The 12,655-nt window shown below is 43.5% G+C and overlaps 1 protein-coding gene across 9 annotated transcripts in view; it reads left to right on the forward strand.

Moving 5' to 3' along the window:
- Window positions 1–12,655, forward strand: part of cxadr (CXADR Ig-like cell adhesion molecule) — a 104,570-nt gene that overhangs the window by 61,680 nt on the left and 30,235 nt on the right. For all 9 annotated transcript variants that reach the window (XM_041211083.1, XM_041211082.1, XM_041211089.1 and 6 more), the window contains 5 exons: window positions 6,742–6,908; window positions 7,885–8,089; window positions 9,063–9,215; window positions 10,834–10,956; window positions 11,972–12,110. In XM_041211083.1, the coding sequence (XP_041067017.1) occupies window positions 6,742–6,908; window positions 7,885–8,089; window positions 9,063–9,215; window positions 10,834–10,956; window positions 11,972–12,110 (787 nt within the window). The remainder of the gene's footprint in view (window positions 1–6,741; window positions 6,909–7,884; window positions 8,090–9,062; window positions 9,216–10,833; window positions 10,957–11,971; window positions 12,111–12,655) is intronic.

Below are 12,655 nucleotides of genomic sequence, written 5' to 3' on the forward strand. Positions count from 1 at the left end.
CCTTTTTCCTTTGAAGTTTTAGAAATATTAGGGGGGAAACTGAGAGCAAAAAGTTACTTCCGCTGGTTGGCGAAGTTTAGGATGAGGGGTTTTAGCCTTAAGAATTAGGACTGGGCCTTTCAGGAGTGAACTTTGAAAATACTTCTTCATGCCAAGATTGGTAGGTGACTGAGAACTCTCTTCGAGCACCAGTTAATAGGTCAGTTAATTTTAAATCTGAAATTGGTAGACTTAAGTTAGCCAAGTTAATAAGATATGGGGCAAAAACAAGTGTATGAAGTTAGGGCACAGATCAGCCATGCTCTCATTAAATGGAGGAACAGGCTTGAGAGGCTAAACAGCCTCCTCCTGTTCCACTGTCCCTAGTGCCTCTTCCTTCTCCATTTGTTCCAAATAACTTGATAGAAAATTGCAGGTAACCTTGTAGCAAGCAAGTACAACAGGGGCCATTGCATGTGATTTTGCTCTCAAGCTCCAAGGCCATAAATGGCGTCATGGAGCAGAGACTCTGTCAGGAAAGTCCTGGAAATGGCTCCAAGGTCCCATGATACACGCACCCAATTTTTCCTGCTGTTTTGTTATTTTGGCACAAGCTCCCTCCCAGATTTTCACTCTGACTGACGTCAAGCCAAATCTGAGTGATTAAATGGGTGTCACGGCAGGAAAGAGTTTGGGAATGACTATGTGCATTGTAGTCTGCTGAGATGACCACCTTTAGGGAGGTGCGAGTACCATTCTCGAGGTTACTAAGTATCGTGTAGTTGGTTACATGATTGATCTGTCTCTCCAAACAAATGACTATGACCTGCAAGTACTTTTAAACACAAGTTTCCAAAATGATTGGGAAAGTATTTTAAGAATGTTACAGAAATCTTGTTTTCAGCTCATTTCTTGGCACCTCATTTGGTTAGATATTCCTGGTTCTGCAAATGTGGAAATGGAACACACACAGGCGCTGAAGGTCCCAGCCTCGATCCCTTTCGTGTTAGGTCACTTTTTATGTACTGGAGTGGGGGGGGGGGGGGGTTCAATGGAAGGAAAGTAAAGAACGTGTACAGCGGGCATGTTATGACCTCCAGAAATACCAAATTGCTTCATGGCCAATGGTATAAATTTGAAGTGTAATCACTGGTGTAATGTGGGAAACTTGGCAGCCATTTTGGACACACCAACCAGCAATTTGATAGTGACCAAATCAGGTCTGCTCCGTGTGGCCATGTCATAAATTCCTGTCCATCTTCACATCACAGCCCATATTGCCTGCATGTCTCCTTGAACCCAGCTATAAGGTACCAGTAAGTAAATATCCATTTGTGGGGTGAAAATTGTGGCCAACTACTATTGCTAGTATAGCATGTCATGACTGAAAGAAGGAGGGGTTAGTTTATATGCCAAGTATATGCAAAACATAGTTTTTTGGGGTTTAAAAAAAAATGGGTTGGTCATATACGCTGGGTCGACTTCCACTCTTCAATATATGTATTCTCTCATCTGAAATACAATGGCACTCTTTTCTTCTGCCTTAGCCTACGAGTACAAAGGAACCCATGTTCCCACACGCATTGGCTATTGGACAGTGCGGAAACATCCCCTAATCTGAAACGCACAGTAGGTCAGACTGGAAAGCAAGAATTTGTAAATCAGTAATGGCATTCAGATGCAGTAAAAATGTTGCAAAACCTTTTATACATTAAAGGGGCCAAACAATGAGCTTAGAGGAGATGGGAAAGCTGGAAAGGGCTAGAATGAGTTGTGGAAGTACACTTTCAAGTCAGGGCATTTGAAAGCAGAGAGGTAGGTGGGAAAGTGAAGGGAACTAGACTGGAATTTAGTGGTTGCACCAATGTAGTGTGTTGGGGAAAGGGTGTAAAAAGAATGGATCTGGAAGCTGTTGCCTGGAAGCAATAACTTTGAAAAGGGAATTGAATCAATATTTGGCCGAAAAAACTTTTCACGAGAGTGCGAAATGACACTAATTGACAGCAAAGAGCTGGCACAGATACAGTGGGTCAAATGGCTTCCCTTTGTGCTGTACGTTTCTGACTGACTGCTTGTAATGATATAAGGAATTTGGTTACTAAGATGATGATGGGGTGAAATATTGGATGAATTTTAAGGTGAGAATGAAAATTGAAGCAAAATACTGCAGATGTCGAACCTTATAAAGCCTAGCACTTCATTTCAAACAATGTGGTTGTTTACCACTGTCCTGTTCCCCTCTCAAGTTGCCCCATTAGCATGTATTTAGATGGATTGCAGGGTTGTTCACCTGCTCCCTGCATTTATATTTGTCAAGTCGCTTTTTTTGTAGATCTTTGATTCTGTTGTTGGGATAATGTAGCATTTCTTAACACTAATCATGGTGGGCTGGCTGGCTAGAGGCTGACCTTCCACAATCTTTAATTAATTTTTTAAAAATGTAGATAGACCCAAAGCGATGTCATAATGCCAACACCATCGTTGGGTCAAAATCCTGGAATTGTCTGACAGTCCCGCGGGATTAGACATAGGAGCAGAAGTTAGGCCATTTGGCCCATCGAGTCTGCTCTGCCATTCAATCATGTCTGATAAGTTTCTCAACCCCATTCTCCCACCTTCTCCCCGTAACCTTTGATCCCCTTACCAATCAAGAACCTATCTCTCTCGGTCTTAGCTCCACCACACAGGCTGCGCAGTTTCAAGGAAGTGGCCCTCCACCACCTTGTCAAGGAGCAACTCGGGATGGGCAATAAATGCCAGTCTTGCCATCAGCATCCACAACCCAAGACTGAATTTGAAAAATAAATAGTCCCCGTACCTCTCATTCCTTTCACTCTTACCAGGGACTCACTCACCTGTTCCTGTGCTGCCTGGTCCCCTGCTTTTCCACAGGAACTTATTCCCTGTGCATTTCCACAAGATAAAGCTTCCCTGAGTTCTTTTTTTCCTGTTGAATCTTGGCATCCTTGACATTTGAACCCTCACTGAGCTGACATGAATCAACTTCACCCATTCCCCATTGTGGCCCTGACAGCTTGGTATCTCAGATAACTTCCGAGTTAACTTACTGAGAGCTGACGTTTGCTGAAGTTTGATGCTTGGCTACTCTCCCTGTAATTTTTTTTTTAAATTTCTCCTCCTACAAACTTTGAAGTGTTTCTGATGTTAAGCAATCTGGAACGGCCCGTGAGTAAAGCACATGGTGCCTTGGGTTGCAATGCTTTATATGGGCAAAACAAGTGAGCAAGTAGTTGGCAGCTCCATTTCACGTCCCTCTCAAGATTCCTTTTTTTATTTTCAAAAAGTGGAAAAAATGTACCATTGTTTAGCTGCATTCATGGCCTGTTGACGTTAGCTTCTGAGGTGTGGGTCACTGGCAGCTCCACAAACCTGAATGTAAAATTGTCAGGATCTGCCAAGCCTGGCACCAAGAGAAGCCTGGTAGAAACAGTTCCTCTGTCGCCCTCTTGGTACTTCCAGGTTTCAGGCTTCCTTGCCCACGGAACCTGTCATTGCCAGCACCAGTCTCGAAGCTACATAAAAAGTAGCACCTTGCTTTTGCTGAGAAGTTCGAATCCTAGAACCTTTAACATAGAAGGCCACTCAGCCCTTTGTGCTTGCTCCTTGAAAACTCAGCCCTGCTTGGCCCAACACCCCCGCTTTCTGTCCTAAACCATTTAAATTCCTCATCCCTGTCCAGCTTTCTTTCTTTTTAAAAATTGTTGATGGAATCAGCTTTCAGCACCTTTGCAGGTAGCGCATTACAGATCCCGACAACTTGGGTAAAAACTATTCTCCTCATCTCCCTGCTAGTTCTTTTTTTAACCAATGATTTTAAACCTATGACCTCTGATTCTTGATCCACTGGCCAGAGGTAATGTTTTCTCAATCATTTCATTACTTTGAAAACCTTCAATTGGGTCGCATTTTTAACTTTTCTGTTCCAAGGAGAACAATCCTAACTTTGACTACCCCCCCTCCCCCACCCTGCCCCACCCCAGGTAAGCCTCCTTTGTACCTGTTCTGAGATCTATTTTGGATTCTAAGTGTGGGATTTGTTTCTTAGACTGTAGACATGATCTGGTACCTGCTTAGCACTTATTTATTAGTACTACATCTAAACAGGTTACAGAGTAGGCACATTGTTCCTAGGCATGATGCCAACCTCTTTCTCAAACCTAACACCTGACTGACTGTCAGTAGTACATCATTATCTACGTCATACACTAGCATATGCCACCAGTTAACCCTTTACACTACAGTACCCTTTACATCTTCTGTGAAGTGGTGCCCAAAATTGTCCACAATGTTCCTGGGACCATTTTGTTGGGAGAGAGAATGCGAGGGGCAATCCTCACACTCAGTGGTGAGCTATACTCCTTATGTGTATGGGGCAGAGGTGGGGCTGCAATTTTGCCATCCCAATTCTCTGAATCATACTTCCTGTGTACACCTTTCATTAGGACTGAGCAAACACCTGACCTGAAATAAGGTGTCAGTTGTTGCTCAGTGGGTAGCAGTCTTGATTCTGAGTCGGAAGGAAGGTTGCAGGTCCAAGTCCTGCTCCAGGGGGTTGGATCCTGTAACCCGGTGAAGACAGTATTGGATGCATCATCTCTCAGAAGAGATGTTAAGCTTAGGCTCTGTCTCCAACCTTGTGTTTGCATAAGATACAAGGAGAGCTCTTCTCGTTATCTTGACTAACATTTATTCCTCAAGTAACATCAATGAAACAGATTATTTGTCCATTATTTTATTGCTATTTGTACGCGTTTGCTATTTTTTTACATTACAACAGTGCCTACATGGCAAAAGTATGTCAATGGCTGTAAGATGCTTTGGGATAACCTGAGGTTCTGAAAAGTATTTGAGGACAGATGCCTGATCCTACTTGCCCTAACTTGTAATTACGTTATACAAGCAACAGAAGTTATTTCTGGAACAAAATTACCCTCTGAAATACAGTGGGGTTTATTTGGATCATTTGATTATTTCTCTGCTACTTTTAAAATTCTACTCCCCTGTATGTTGGTTCAGTAGTTGATGGTTCAGTGATATTGTACACACAAGGATTTCCATTCCTTGCTCATCCCCCAATATGGTGCAAGCATTTGCTTTTAATCCCAAGCTACTTACCTACAAATTCTTCTCTATCTTCCCCCTTCCCCTCTGCTACTGCCCCCTCCCCCTCGACATTACAGAATTCTATCCTGGCACATGAATCACAAAAAGTAAGCATGCATATACAGCAAGCACTTAGCAATACGAATACAATGTGATCGTTCATTGCAAGCGGAATGGAATATAAAAGTAAGGATGTTTTGCCACAGTTGTTCAGGACATAGGTGAGACCACATCTGGAGTACTGTGTACAGTTTTGTTTTTCATATTTAAGAAAGGACATAATTGCTTTAGAAACGGCCCAGGGAAGATTCAGTTGGCTGATTCTTGGAATGAGGGGGTTATCTTATGAGAAAAGTTGGTCAGGTTGGGCCTGAACCCATTTGAGCTTAGAAAAATGAGAGGCAACCTTTATTGAAACGTATAAGATCCTTCAGGGGCTTGACAGGATGGTTGCTAAGAGGATGTTTCCCCCTTTGGGAGAGACTAGAACTAGGGGACACTTGTTTTTTAAAAAAGGGGTCTTTCATTTAAGGTGGAGATGGGGGGAAATTTATCTGAGAGCTGTGAGCTTGTGGAACTCTTTCCCCAGAGAGTGGTAGAGGTAGGGCATTGAATAATTTTAAGGCAGAGGTGAATTCTTGATGAACAAGGGAGTCAAAAGCTATCAGAGGTAGGTGGGAATGTGGCATTGAGGCCAGAATCTGATCAGCCATGATCTTATTGAATGGTGGAGCAGGCTCAAGGGGCCGAATAGCTTACATCTGCTCCTAATTTGTATGTTCTCTACTTCCTTTCTCTCTCATCTTTACCCCATGGTGTGGGGCTGGAGGGGACAAGAACATATTCAATCAGTTTTATTTGCTAACACTCCAATAAATTGTTTATGATGGTCCTCTGTAATTATTATTGTAAAGTGAAGGCTGTTCCCTTTTTAGCTTGTGATAACATGAAATCTTGTGTTTCTTTATATTGATCTCAACATACCACCATACCATACCTAGAGCTCCTCATTATTTGTGTAGTCACATCCTCTTACCTTCCCCATAGAAAGTGGATTGTGTGAAACTCTGGTGAGGACAGAAGTGTGCCTGGCAGGAGGAAGTGGATGTGAAAGTATGCCTGGTCAGGATGGGGTGGTGGGAAGTTATTGTAGGAAATGTAGTGTACAATTGTTCTGTTTTTGATTGAGTCTGATAAACTGATCTCTGCTTGATTGGTTAAGCCTGGGTGTGAACTTGAAGGAAAGTAAGCAGACACCACAGAAGCTGAACTGTAAGCATGAGTGCAGACGTTTTGTGATTGTAGAGATATCTTAAAACTCTTATAAGTAAACTTGCTGCACGCTTAGAAAATAGAGTCATCTCTGCATTGCTCTGAGATATATGAAATATACAACAGAGTTTGTGCCTGGAAGACAGAAGCATGGGGGTGGGTGTGCAGAAGGCATAAGTGTGCCAGAGAGCTTGCCAGTGCTCTGAACTCATGTGCAGAATGGGTAAATGCCAGTGTGTTCCTGTTGCCAGGTCACAGTCAAATGCAGGCAACCTTGAAGAGAGAAAGCCAACCACATGTCTTGTGATAATCAGTGGACTTTCGTTGCAGGGCAGAATGTTGATGTAACTTTATTTTGTGCTGCAGGCTGGTCTCAAGGTTTGGAAATCCTCCCAACACAAGAACGCGTCGAGGCAGGAGATGGAGACAGCGTGATGTTGATATGCCAGTTCAAGCTGGACAAAACAGACATTGGGCCATTGGATATCGAGTGGTCACGCACTCCCAGTGATCCAGCAGATTCACCAATAATTGTGTGTATTAAACCTGAGATTTAACCAGCTGAACATTATGGATTGAGGCGCATTCATTGATTATTTAAAACCAGTGCACCAACCCGTCGACTTGTCCAGAAGTCCTGAGTTTAGATAATTCTGAGAATATAAGTGGATGTCAGGATTGTGTCTGTCTACTTGTTTCCTTCCCTTTGTTTGCTTTTGTACTCTTGTCCTGGTGTTTGTGTTTTGCGCATTCTTGCTTTCTTTCTGCACACATGCTTTATCTGTCTGTCATACACTCTGTCTGTGTCTTCCTGCCGTCTGCCCCACATGGTCTTCCTCTGTCTCCTGGTTTGTTCACCCCGTCTCGCCTACTGAGCAGGATTGGCCTATGTTCTCTGCATATAGGAGAATTTGAGGTGACTTCATTGAAGCACAGGATTCTGAGAGGAGCTGATAGGATTGAAGCTGTGAGGCTCTCTCCCCTGGTTGGAGAGTCTACAATATGGGGTCATAGTCTCCGGGTAAGGGGTTGACCATTTAACACCGAATTTGAGGAGGAGTTTCTTCACTTGGGTGTGAATTATTTTGGAATTCTCTATCCCAGAGAGCGATAGACATTCAGGTATCGAGTATGTTCAAGATAGATTGATAGATTTTTGAACTCGGAAGGCAAGCGAGGAAATGGTAATCGGGTGGGAAGGTAAAGTTGATAAGGGAGGTCAGCCATATCTTGATGAATGGTGGAACAGGCTTGAGGGGCCATATGGCCGACTCCTCCTATTTGTTACGTTCTTAACTCCACAAACCCCACATGCTCTGCCTTCCATCATCTATGGGTATTCATGCTCTTAAGGCTGAAAAATACCCCAGCATGCGTCATGCCTTCTGGAGGCGAAAGGGAGATACATTTCTCTGCTCAGGCGCGATTCTACCTGTATTGGTGAACTTGCCCCTGTCTAACTGACTCACCTGGGCTGCTAAGTGACTGAAGTGTTTTATAATAAAACAGGTCATTGACTATTCGGGGGACAGAACCTATGAAACACGTCTTGAAGATATGGAAGGCCGCGTGCACTTCAGCTCACCAGATCCCAAAAATGGTGATGCTTCACTCAACATCACCAGGTTGAAATCCAGTGACTCCGGAAGATACCATTGCAAAGTGAAGAAGTCTCCCGGCTCAAAGACCATATCAATCACACTGAATGTTTTGGGTAAGGAAGTTGTAGTCTGGTGGTATCAAATGAATTGTTTTGCTAATTGTTCGCAACAGATCTTTATCGTGGTGATTGGCAAACATTCATTGACTCTTCACTTAATGTGACACTTAAAAGTTAAGAATGCCAGGTGTAGGGTACAGCCAAGGTTGGAAAGATTAGGAGAGTAAATTAACTAAAGGAGGAAGATGGTGAAGAGATGAAAGCACCTTGGTGATTGTAAGAGCTTAAAGATTGTTGGTGGAAGAGAAGATTGATGCGGGCTGTGGATGTAGGCAAATAGAAGAAGGTGGGAGTATGAGGCTGCAGAGGATTGGGGTATGCACAAGAGGCTGTGTGCTTCCTTGACAGGACTTGGGTGAGTAAGTACTCCTGCTCCTCATGGCACACAAGAAGTGTGAGAAAAGGCAATTGTTTTGTAGAGTCAGCAGCTCCTGCCTCCTTTTCACTGTTGGGTTCTCCAACTCCTAGGAAACCTGTGGGGAAGACAGGGAATTTCCAAGTGGGCTCTTACTTTCACTGGCACCTGATTTAAACACCATGTGTCAGTTGTTTCCCGCCTCTCCGGCGCCCCAATATCCGCCACCATTAAAATGGCAACTTGCATGGCATTCTGGGGATGTGTTCCCCATGCTTATCTCTTCAATCAGTTCTTCCCATCTATTGTGGGGAGGGAGGTCAATATCAATGCCTCACCATTCAAATGGACAATTCCACCCCTCCCCCCCCAACAGCCCTCCCACAAAAAATAGCAAATGTCTTCACCATACGACTGCCTGGGCTCTAGCACATGCTCGCCATCCTCTGAGTGAAATATGTCAAATCTAAATTTTGTCCATGCATTTTCCTCCTTTCTAAATGTCACACCTGTCTCCTGAGTTTGTGGTGATCCACAACACATGATGGAAGTTCAATTTGTCCCTCCCTTCAGAACCTTGGAATACTTCTGTACTTCATGTTTGTTCCACAGTGAGACCATCCAAGCCAACATGTTCCGTGGAAGGAAGTCAGGAAATTGGAAAGGATATAATACTGAAATGTTCAAGTCAAGGAACTCTCCCAATTACGTACATTTGGACCAGAGGGGGATCTTCAACATTACTGCCTCCCACCGCAATTTCAGGTAAATATATTTTCAGGTGAACTTATTGGGATTATGTAGTGTATCTGTGAACGCAGTGGCAGGTGAGAGATTTTTATGTAGAGCACTAGCGTGCGCTAGCATTGTGTTGTCAGGTTCGGTGGTGGGAGGTAATCCAGATTGTCGTCATCTTCAGGTACGGGTGTTGATGGTTGCCAGGCTGTAGGGTAAAAACAAAGCTACCGCCTTGAATGGCATGATGGCTGCCCCGCCTTTGCCTAATATAAGAGCAAAATAGTGCGGATGCTGGAAATCTGAAATTAAAATAGAAAATGCTGGAAATGTCCAGACCTGGCAATGTCTATTTGGAGAAAAACAGAGTCAAATAGTCTAGATCGATGGGATCTTTTGCTGTCAGAACAGCCGAGGTTAGCAGCGCAGCCGGTTTTAAGCAAGTTGCAGATGCAGAGAAAGTCGGAGATGGGAGGAAAGAAGGAACGGGGAAGGACTGTGAGCGGGTGGCTGTTAGGAGAGATTAAATGGCAAAAGGAATGAAGCTGCAAGGCAAAAGGGAATGGGAGTGGGACAAGTAAAGAAACAAAAGATGGGGCTGGAGGCGGTGTAGATGGGGAGGTAGAAACGTCACCAGTAGCTGCTGTCAAAATAAACTGGAGCAGGTGTTATGAGCTGAAATCGAACTAAATATTGCATCTGGAAGGCTGTAGCATGTTTAATCAAAAGGTGAATTGCTGTGTTTTTATTCATTCGTGGGATGTGGACGTCGCTGGCTAGGCCAGCATTTATTACCCATCCCCAATTGCCCTTGAGTCAGAGGACATTTAAGAGTCAACCACATTGCTGTGGGCCTGAAATCACATGTAGGCCAGAACAGGTAAGGACAGCAGATTTCCTTCCCTAAAGGACATTAGTGAATCAGATGGGTTTTTACAACCATCGACACTGGTTTCATGATCGTCGTTTGACTTTTATTTCGACATTTTTTTTTTACTGAATTCAAATTCCACCTTCTGCAATGTGCAGAGCATTACCATGGATCTCTGGATTTTTAGCCTAGCGACAATACCACTACGCCACCACCTCCCCTTGATTATTTCAGCTTGCATTAAGTTTCATTGGAACGGTGACAGTCAACTGGAAGCTGGGGGGGTCACACTTGTAGACTAAACGTAGGTGAACCATCGAGCAAGCACCCATTCTGTACTCGGGCTCTGCAATATAAAGGAGACAGCATCACGAGCAGCGATACAATATACTAAATTAAATGAATGAACAAGTATTCCCACTCGCTGTCTGGCTTGCGCAGTCTGTGCCGTGCCCTGCCCCTGCCTCCACTGATGCGTTCATGACTATACTGAAGCTGACTTTCTCAATCCTTCCTTATAGCCATCCCATTCTACATGCCTGCCATCCCTGAAATTGAGGCTCATGGTAGCATAATTTCTTATAACTCTTTATTTTCCAAGGGGCGTGAAACAGTGCTGCTTCCTCCGTTCTCTGCTTTTTGCTGATTAGAAACTTTCAAAGCCCAAGTATGAATGTCACCAAACACCTGGTTTCTGATTTTAAACTTGTTGCCACTATTTCCAGCCTTCACCTAGGTTTCTCCAATTTTAAATAATTGCTTTCTCTTTCTGTGCAGATAACACGTTAGGAACTCTGAAAGTGAGAAACGCATCAACAGATTACTCTGGCGACTATATATGTGTGGCTAACAATAGAATTGCAAGTTCGCAGTGTGTTGTCAAGCTGTTAATCACTTCCTGTAAGTACTTTATTTCCAGCATATTCCCATTTTGCCGGTTCACTGTTGTCCCTTTCTGAAACTCTTCCCAGCAGCTTATAGTTCCAGGTTTGTTCCCTGGGACAGAAGTTTGGAGAAGTAGAAAGAAAAGGCTCGCGTTTCTATAGCACTTTTCACACACTCAGATTGTCCCAAAGCGCCTCGCAGCTGATGGATTTTTTGACGTATAGCCACTGTTGGAGACATGGCAGCCAATTTACATGCGGCAAACTCCCACAAATAGTTAATGACCAGATAATCTGTGATTTTCTTTTAACTTAGGTTGAGGGATAAATATTGGCCAGGACACCCCAGACTACTGCCATAAATGAATTTTTAAAAATTTCAAAAAGGCAATGTTGCCTTCCTTGAAGGACGTTTGTAAACCAGTTGGGCTTTTTTGACCATATGCTGCCTACTGTGATTTTTGTTCTAGTACTAGCTCACAAACCACTGTAGCCTTGACAACTCTTGCTCACTGTCCAAGCAATATTGAAAGAGCAAAAGATGAGATGAGAAGTGTCTTTTTTTTTAATGCAGAGAGTTGTTGCAATCTAACTTGCAAAATGAAATTGGATAAATACTTTGGGAGCACATTAGTAAGGCTATTGGGAAAGGACAGAGGAGAGGCGATAATCGGGTAGGTCTTTTAAAGAGCAAGTACGATGGGCAGAATGGTCTCCCATGCTGTATGATTCTTCATGCGAAGAATAGCCATTTGAATTAATTCCCCAAGATTGTTGGAGTCTCTGGAATTCTTAATATCAAGTAGGACGTTCAGGAGGTGAGTTACAGAATCGTTACAGTGCCGAAGGAGGCCATTTGGCCCATCGTGTCTGCTCATTCAGAGAACTGGCGCAATGTAGGATGCAGTTGTCAACCTCCTTCAGGTTGATGGGGCAAGGAAAGTGGAAGATTTGCGTTTATTGTGGAAACATTGCCAATCTTTAGCGAGTAAGAACTGTAGTGCCTCACATTTTATTTATTTCTTTTTAAGCATCAAGCAATGGTGGGATGATAGCGGGAATCGTTATAGCAGTACTGCTGTTTTTACTCTTACTGATCATCACCATTTGGTACGTTTTTTGGAGAAAGAAGAAGAAAACCTATGAGAAGGAGCAGCCTTATGAAATAAGGTAACAGCAGTTTCTCCTCCCTGTCTATCACAGACAGTCGCTGCTTATCTGTCAAATGACACAAGCCATTTGCCTTTACCACCGGAGTGGATTGCAAAGCTAGCACTTATAATTTCTTCAATGCATCCACTATTTTGGGTTTTCCAATAAGTACTTCCCCTGTACTCAAGAGGATGTAGATAATGGGTAAACTTCATGCACAGAAGGTGGCCATTCGGCCTGTCATGCCTGTACCGGCTCTTTGAAACAACATTCATGCTTAGTTGCACACCTTAGGTTTTTGCCCATAAGTGTTAAGTTTCTCATCGTCAAGCAGCTGACCAGTTCCCTTTTGTTTTGCAATCGCCTTCCACCACCCACTCAGGTAGTGTTCCTGATGGTTGTGTTGGATTGATAATCTGCTGGTGCCTTATGACTTTTTGTCAGTTTCCTTTCCCAATTCAGAGCTGCAGTGTCCAACCAACTTGACAGGAGCCAGGGTTCATTCCATTTAGCTTCTGTTAGCTCAAACTGCTGATGGGGTAACGCTCCAGGGCTAGAAAGAG

Source organism: Carcharodon carcharias, chromosome 18 (assembly GCF_017639515.1).
Source record: "Carcharodon carcharias isolate sCarCar2 chromosome 18, sCarCar2.pri, whole genome shotgun sequence".
Lineage (NCBI taxonomy): Eukaryota > Metazoa > Chordata > Chondrichthyes > Lamniformes > Lamnidae > Carcharodon > Carcharodon carcharias.